Raw genomic sequence first — 9,637 nt, forward strand, 5'->3', positions numbered from 1 at the left:
GAAGTACGTCGAAATGCAAAGGTATACTTTTGGTGAAGGCTATAACTGCAGGAAATTTTTATGCAGCTAAACATTTTTCATTAAGCTCAATCCTGTGTCTAGCGTAAACCTGTTACACGCTACTCGCATAAAGGAAATATGGTTGAAATAAGTGTATGATCTTTTACAGCAACATCTAGACAAAGTATGATATCTTTCAGTTATTTTACCTATTATATAGACTTGTCTCGTCAACATATGAAGACTTCACTTGAAGTCAAATTCATACTAAAGCAGCCTTCCTCTTAGTATTTTTCTCTAATATGTAATCATAACCAAGACAATACCTGTCAGCTTTGTATCAATTGCACGGCTCTGGTCTTCGCTGTGAAGCCTTATATTGCTACTCTCTTGTGTCACTGTTGTTTGGATTTCTTCTCTGCATCTTGTCGAGAGTACTTCATGATGTTTTTCAATGTTTTCTATAAGAATAACAATATATATGTTATTAGATTCAAACTTACTGAAAAAGGCACCATCAGTTTACCGGTATTCATATGTCAAATAGCTTACAAGAATTAGTTGAAACAAATTTCTATTATAATATGCTAATTATATTAAATGAGATTTAATCAATACGAATTGAATTTATTTATTCAATGGATTATTCCTTTTTTCCTGTTTTCTATCTTAGTTTCTAAAAGAGATAAAGAAAGATACCAGAGGAACAGTCAAACTCATGGATTGAGAATAAACTGACAACACCATGGGTAAAAATAAAAAGACAAACAGGCAAATAGTACAGAAGACACAACACAGAAAACTAAAGACTAAGCAACACGAACCCCACAGAAACTGGGAGTGATATCAGGTGCTACGGAAGGGTAAGCAGATCCTGCTCCATATGAGGTCATCCGTAGTGTTGCTTATGTTATTACAAATCCAGTAAATAGTCTTATTCGGCAGGTTTTATTCGTGAAGAGGGAAGGGTATTGTAGTAACGACATAAGGAGCATATCCGATATCATCTGTGATAAGGTTATTTCATAACTGTCAACCAACTGGTGATGGCGGCCGTAAAATTTACGATGGGATGATTTCAACTTCAGCATTTGGAACTCTAAGTTTAATAGCTTTCTTGTGAGCAGCAATCATTTATTAAGGAAATCATGATAGGAAATACAAGCCCGGGAATATCGTATCAATTAGAGATATATACTCCGTATGCAGGCGCTGCTGGAATGTTGCTACATAGACATGGAAAACAAGAATTGGGAAGCTGAGATCATCTCTTTTGTCGACTTTGGTGCAAAAAGTGACTTACATTTTGTGGTAAAGCACTTCTTTTTTGTACAAAGGTGGACATTTTGGAAACGTTGTGTTATTGCTTATACAAGGAGTTAAGGCCCAGTTTTGGTCCAAATACAATGTTTGACAACTGTTTCTAATTTGCACTTAACATTTGAATGCATTAAGTCAGGACAAACATATGAAAAACATGAGATTATTTATCGGACGACGTCAAAATAATGTCATAATACGTTCCGTTTTCACCAAAAAACACAACATGAAAAATACTGTTTTCCAACGTTATTTCTATTGAGGACACATAATTCGCAACCATGAAACAAAAAAAATAGGTTAAGAGACGCTTTATTTTAAATTGAAATAATCTCACCAAATAAGAAGTTGTGTTTTGGGTGGCGACATATTTTCCCAGTCAGGAATCTGCTTAAAACTTAAAGCAAGCAATTTAAAAAAATATGCATTATTGTTTAATGTTTTTGTTTCCATGGTTACTCGTTAGATAGGAAATTTGTTTGTATTTTCCTGAATACATTAAACCTTTAGTCTTTTTATGACAAATTAACGAAATGATGTATGATAAGTTATAAGTTTACACTAAAATGTGGGCTAACAAGAACCTTGATGCCCCTTTGGATCGACAAAAACCCAACACACAAAATCAAAATAATGTTATTTTGGACCAACATTCTAGTATGTTAAAAAATCATGCGTACAATGTACTGAGGAATTGATCATTTTTTTTAATTTGAAGCCAAGTTGACATCTGTAATCTGTTATAATTACCCTTCCTTTTAATCACCAGAACATTATACTACCGGCACTAAACTGTTGGCACCATAACCCTAAAAATTAATCCCAACTTTCTACCTGTGGTTTTAAACTTTGTTGTACAATTTCAGAGCAATCAAATTTGAAAAATGCTTATTTGGGCCCCTAATTCCAAAATGGTTGGGACAATCATCCCCGAAATCAATCCCAGCTTTCTTTTTGTGGTATTGAACACAATCATAGAGATCCATTCACTTAAACTAAAGTTATAAACCGGAAACCAAATGTGTCTTCGGACGACGACGACGCAGATGACGACGACATCATACCATTATACGATCTCAAAAAGTTTTTTGCGGTCGTAGAAAAATCATATGATTATAAATTCTTACGCAAAAGCTTGTATGAAACAAAAAAACGTTTTCAAAACATCCCTACTAGATTAATAACATTAACCATATCAATGTTCCTGCACCAGATACATGTCTCTTCAGTGATGTTCGAGGCCAAAATATTTGAAGTCCAAAGCTTATATAAAAAATGAAGACCTATTATCCAAAAGTTTCAAAAAGTATAGCCAAATCCATGAAAAGAATCAGACCTTTGCATGAGTGAGATACATTCCTTAATTTATGATAATTTCTAATATTTTGTAACAGAAAATTTTAATAACACAAACAAATTCCGTATTTTCATGCCAGTACCGAAGTACTTTCTACTGGGCTTAAAATTGGTTGTTCATTATAAAATGATTACTTCGCAATTGTCAATGGATGAACTATATTTTGTTCGTTATGAGGGTATACAGTTATCATTTTAAAGGACGTCTAAACAAAAGATAACTCTACAACAGATCCATCCATTAGAGCACTAGTACTAGTGTAAGTGATACATGGCTGATAACATATTTTTTTATTTATAACTAATTTAAATATCAGCACAACAATGTTAAATTTGCAAAATTGCGGAAGCAAATTGTTTTCCATCCCTCGCCGGGATTTATACTCATGCTATTGGTATATGAAAACAACGCCGACTGCGTTATGTTTATCGCTGTAAACCACTCGGCCACCTAGGCTGAACTAATAGTAATGCTTTCGGTGAACTAATTTACCTTTCTTTTCAGTAAAATCTAGATTTGTAATACAGTACATTACATATAAGTCAATACAGTCAATGTATTTACATTATCTTTTCATTTTTTCTGGTGTGTTTTGTATGTGTTATAGTTCTATTATATGTCATTATGTTATTGTTCTATTATAGATTTGAACATACTTTGAACGACAAAATTATTTTACTCGCGTAGGGATATTATCCATATGTGGATTCTTAAAAATTCTCAAGAACTTCTGGATGGATTCAAATATTGGTCTGTTTCTGAAATAAGTTCTAACATACTTTTCATTTTGTTAACCCTGTATACCACCATTCCCTATATGAAATTATATTTTTTTGGGAAAAATTGAACGTCAAAATTATTCTATTTTTCTTCATGTGTGACGTTTACATTTTATGACGTCAAACTATCAAAGCAATGCATATTGTTTTTAAATTTGATAGATGCTTTTTCTGCTCTTTTGTTAAATAATTGTTTGTTTTGAGATTATGACACAGTGATGACTGTTGTACCCATAGTTAGACTAATTTACCTATTATGTCTGTTTTGCTCCCACATCGGTGTTAATATAATGAAATTTGATGCGACTGTCATACAAGTGAGAGAATTAGTGCTGTAAAACCAGGTTCAATCTACCATTTTCTACATTTAAAAATGCCTGTACCAAGTCAAGAATATGACAGTTGTTGTCCATTCCTTTGAAGTGTTTTATCATTTGAATTTGCCATTTGATTAGTGATTTTCCGGTTTGAATTTTCAAGGGAGTTCAGTATTTTTGTGATTTTAGTTTTTTTCAGATGATTAAATGAAAAGGTTGAATTATTTAAAAGATTTTGTTAACTTTTATCTCTCTCGTCTGGTGGTCTTCTTGAAATTGACATACAGGACGAGCAGAGTAGGAGATTTGTTATACCCTGGTACCTTTGATAACTATTTATACCTATTCTTATTGCAAGCTTACACATATGAATTTAATTTGAAAGTAAGATAAGTGTTACAAAAGGATATATATTTGAAGTTTGTATTTATATCAAATGAGTAGATAAACTCATCATAGATACCAGGCCTAGAAGTTTGCCCACCAGATGCGTATTTAATCTCAACAGACTCACCAATGAAACTCGAATAAAAAAAAAAAAAAAAAAAAAGCCAAATTAAGTCTGAAGCTTAAGTGTATCGAGGACCTTAGATTTTAAAAATTGTTTGCTTAATGCCGCTAAAGTAAAATTTCTTATTATTTCTAGAATTCGGTGTTTTGGAAACAATAAATTGAAAGTTATCAATACCAAAAAAATAAAGGCAACAGTAGTATACCGCTGTTCAAAACTCATAAATCCATGGACAAAAAACAAAATCGCGGTAACAAACTAAAACCGAGGGAAACGCATTAAATATAAGAGGAGAACAACGACATTACACTAAAATGTAACACACATAGACAAAATCCCACGAGAATAACAAATATAACATATATATATATATATAACATCAAAACCAAATACATGAATTTGGGATAGACAAGTACTGTGACACGTCTTATCGCAATGTGAATTTACACTCAAAAATAAGAGAAAACAAACGACACAAGGTTATAATGTAATACACACAGAAACGAACTATAATATAACAATGGCCATATTCCTGACTTGGTACAGGGCATTTTTAAAGGAAAAAATGGTGGGTTGAACCTGGTTTTGTGGCATGCCAAACCTCGCACTTTTATGGCCATGTGAAATATAACATCAAAATGACAACACAGGACTACAATATAAATAAATTGGAGAACACAATTGACAAAGAATCACACGAACAACAGCCAACAAAAGGCAACAAGTTCAAAATTTTAATACGCCAGCAGTGTATTTTGTCCACACAAGACCTACGTGTGACGCCCAGATACAAAAGTTTGAAAGCCGAAACGAGTACAAAGTTGAACAGCATCGCGGACCAAAAGATCAAAAAGGTTGTGCAAAAAACGGCAAGGGTTTTCTGTTAGTTACCAGAAAATCCCTATAATTTAGAATAATTTATACTTTCGCAAACAGTAAATTTTATAAAATGAATATTCAAAAGATGTACATGATAAAACTGAAGTATTAACTAATCACATGAAACAACTGAAATACATTTACATAACCAGACATTTGAAACACAAAAGTAGACACATCCGAATAAGTTTAAACCTCTACGCCAAGTGACGTCCTATTTGAAACTGAAAAATGACGAAAAAATGACGTCATTTGAATTTGTAAATAATGTAACAGATCATCAAAAAATGAAAAATGACGTCACATAAGAATGAATAAGATAGAATTAGGATTGATTTAAGATTATATATTTGAACTAAATACTGATATTGCATTTAATAACAAAGCACATTTTAATACTTATTAATATCAAACTAAGGTAGCAATTAACTATATTCTAAAACTGTGTCCGGTTTGTTTTGAATCTAACTTCAAACGTAAAATATCGTACTGATTACGTTGAACGAAATCAAATCTGATAAATGAACTCATACCAACACAGAATTGCTAAATAGTGGCATAGAAGATATTAATAGTTATCAAAGGTACCAGGATTATAATTTAGTACGCACGACGCGCGTTTCGTCTAAATAAGACTCATCAGTGACGATTAAAAGGCATCATTTTTTTTTAACAATCCTTATGTTCTAGCAAGATAACAGAATGGTAAAGGATGACCGGTTAGAATGATATTGCTATGATTTAGATTGTAACTGTCCGGTATTAGTGCGTTATTGTTCTGCTTACCTTTTAACTCCTGGAAAGTGTCATTGATGTAAGATTTCGTCTTGTTATTTTCACTCTTGACGCAGTTCTCCAATCCACAAGTTCCATCCTTTATAAGTTTTTCAATATCAACAATTTTAAGAGGGGTTGCCTTAAATTGAAAATTAAATATGTAAAAAGTGTATTCACAATATGATTTATAGTGGTTAAAATTCTATAAATGTCAAAAATGTAAATATAATGTATTTGAAAATGGATATAATGAGCAGAAATATGTTGGTTTTTTTTATCACTATCAAAAAACCTTTTAATTTGTGTAATAAATTGTTTTTCCCGACAAAATATTTTAAGGCATTTCATTTTAGGAAATATTTTGTAAACACGTATAGGTTCACTGTAGCACATATTTCTCAAACTTATGAATGCAATGTACTTATATCTATGTGTCCTATGAGTATACATATAAAGTTTTGGGAATCTACTCACATATAGTCAAACATTGACGGCGATATTCCTGGTATCGTTTGAAATCATCCAAAACATATAACAATACACAATCATGTCGTAAAAGTTATTAAAGGTACCAGGATTATAATTTAGTACGCCAGACGCGCGTTTATTCGACATAAGACTCATCAGTGACGCTCATATCAAAATATTTATAAAGCAAAACAAGTAAAAAGTTGAAGAGCATTGAGGATCATAAATTCCAAAAAGTTGTGCCAAATACGGCTAATAAAATCTCTGCCTGGGATAAAAAATTACGCAAGCAATTAATATTATAATGCTTTTAAATGTATACATAAAAATTTAAATGTAAAAGACACCAGTCTGACAACACAATTGTACCTTTTCAAATAGGTAAAATGTTGCCGCTAAATTTTGAGCCACTCAAGTAACAATTATAAATGAAATATCATATAGTGTTCAAGATGTATGACGAATCAATAGGGGAAAACCTACCTGCTTAATGGCATGAAGGATCTTATTTGATTCTATTTTCATTTTTTCAATAACTTTTGCAGATTCTATTACATTTAATTTGCAATTCTGTAATGTTTCAACTTGCATTTCAACAATATCTTTGTAGCATTTTGGTTCTGCAAACAACACAACTGCACTCTTCAAATCACTCCAATAGATTTCCAATTCATCTATGGAGTAGCTGTGTGATGATGACGGATGACAAATTGCACTTCTGATAGACATTATTGTCTTGAGTGAATGTTCTTCCTGTGCTGATAACGAACTGCTGTTCCATAAGAAAAAATTGAGATCGCTTAGATCTAATACATCGAGTGAAATCCCAGCATGAGTTTCAAATCGATCCAGACAATCTTGTGTGTTATGTTCTGCTGTCTTATTGTACATTTTATTGAAGATTTTCTTATCCATGGTTCCGGGGAAAACACAGCCATGTGGGCTACCCAGACAGCATTTTCTCCATATTTTTTTCTCAAACTGGTGATAAAACTGATGCTTATTGTTTTCTAAATACTGAATGAAGCTGATTGAATTATTGTTCAAAACTTTAATCCCTATGGCATTCCGCAGAACATGGGATCCAGTATCAATTAGACATTTGAAAATTCGTAGATGTTCGTCAGATTCAACATCTACCATGATCATAGATGATAAATGTTTACACCTCACATCTATTTTGGAGTAACCATTTTTCATTCCATCTTTCATCGGCTATCAATCTGGACAATATACCATGTCAGTAAACTAGCATTACACGTGCATATTTCATTCCTTTTAAACATTAGATGCAATTAATGTTTCCAGTTATGTGCGCATACCTTAGTGTAAAAAATAATAAAGATTTATAAAGATTTATGTTCAATAATGATTGTTTACATCTTTTACTGTGATTCCTAACTTTCCAAAAATCAGCTGAGAGCGTCACTATTTTGAAATGAAAAAGGATTAATTTGAAAAGGGCGAAGTCAATAATTACTGATAAAATCGTAAGACGTTATCAATCAATGGAACAAATAGGAAACAACCATTATTTCTGTAACTTGATACATGCATTTTCAAAATAAAATGGTGGGTCAGGTCTGATTTCGAACTACCTAAACTTTCCTTATTCTAACTATCAAAACGCACATTCAATAGTGCAGCATTTCCGTCATTTTCAAAAAATAAATTCATACATCATTTAGAACTAAACAAGTTATATGGAAAGCAGTACATAATGGTGGAGTTCGTCTTTATATAGTGTCAACATTTCGTGTTTATTCCTTACTTATCTTCATCTAATCATGTATCGACTGTATAAACACATGCAGTATTAATTTTACATGTCATGGTGTGTAAAATAGGGACGAAAGATACCAAAGGGACAATTAAACTCATAAATCGAAAACAAACTGACAACGCCATGGCTAAAAATGAAAAAGACAAACAGACAAACATGACACAACATAAAAAACCAAAGAATAAGGAACACGAACCCACTCAAACACTAGGGGAGATCTCAGATGCTCCGGGAGGGTAAGCAGATCCCGCTCCACATGTGGCACCCGTCGTGTTGCTTATGTGATAACAAATCCGGTAAATAGTCTTATTCGATAGGTCACATTCATGAAAGGGAAGGGGATTGTAGTTACGACGTAAGGAACATATCCGATATCATTTGTGAAACGGTTATTCCATAACGATCAACCAACTCGTGATGGCGTCTGTAAAATTTACGAAGCGATGTTTTCAACTTCACCATTTGGAACTCTTGGTTTAATATCTTCCTTGTGAGCAGCAACCCTCTATCAAGAATTTCATAATAGAAAATGCAAGCACGGGAATATCGTATCAATTAGGAGATATATACCTCGTATGCAGGTGCTGCTGGAATGTTGCTACTTAGAAATGGAAAGTTCACAATTGGAAAACTGAAATCATCTCTTTTGTCGTAAAGTTTTATTTTTAACCAACCCTCAATGTCAATTTCAAGTCAAGATATGAGGCCGACTTAACTGTATCTGTAGTATCCTTTATCTCTAGTTCGATGGGATAGATGTGTTCAACAATATTAGGTCAATTTTCTTAGTTTTCGTTTCAAACATGTCAAAGAAAATACCGTACAAGTCAAAAGTAAGTAATAGTCTCTTAGCCTCTATAAAGACTGATTTTGTGTATAAGATATATAAATCAAGATGTTTATCAGTTACCATGGTTACGCTCGCAATGTGTCTCCAGCAAGGATTATAAGTAGGGTAGCGTAAATACGGGTATAATTCAGTTTGAAATATTTATCAAATTGACTGTTGATATCAAAATGTTTATAAATGTCATGCAAATAATTGATTGAAAAATAACCTTTGTTTCATTGTTTGTCCGATTCGCAACTAATGCCCTATATCAAAAATATATTTATCTGCTGAACATTGTAAAATAAAGTATATGTTATCATGATTATCAAGCGCACTGCAGTGACAATCTGATAACGAAAGTGGAATTATGAAATCGGATTTTAATTAATTGTTATTTTATAGTTTTTATATATTGACATTGAAACATTACCTATTTGTTTATTCGATCACTCATGTTATGTTCTATACACATCTTTTGCAATTAGGTTGTTAGCATTTCAATATGTCAACAACAGGAACAAATTATGGCCATATATCGGAAATGTCTAATGCGCATATCAGGATATTTATAGTTGGACAGGTAAACTATTCTTTAAATCATGCGTGATGAACCG

At 32.4% G+C, this 9,637-nt stretch overlaps 1 protein-coding gene across 1 annotated transcript in view; it reads right to left on the minus strand.

Annotated features, from left to right (window-relative positions):
- Positions 1-9,575, minus strand: part of LOC143055299 (uncharacterized) — a 179,023-nt gene extending 169,448 nt beyond the window's left edge. The window contains exons 1-4 of the mRNA XM_076228437.1: positions 9,454-9,575; positions 6,892-7,730; positions 5,950-6,079; positions 327-461 (exon numbers count right to left, since the gene is read on the minus strand). Coding sequence (XP_076084552.1) covers positions 327-461; positions 5,950-6,079; positions 6,892-7,620 — 994 coding nt within the window. The 5' untranslated portion in view covers positions 7,621-7,730; positions 9,454-9,575. The remainder of the gene's footprint in view (positions 1-326; positions 462-5,949; positions 6,080-6,891; positions 7,731-9,453) is intronic.
- Positions 9,576-9,637: the final 62 nt, after the last annotated feature.

Source organism: Mytilus galloprovincialis, chromosome 12 (assembly GCF_965363235.1).
Source record: "Mytilus galloprovincialis chromosome 12, xbMytGall1.hap1.1, whole genome shotgun sequence".
Classification (NCBI taxonomy): Eukaryota; Metazoa; Mollusca; class Bivalvia; order Mytilida; family Mytilidae; genus Mytilus; species Mytilus galloprovincialis.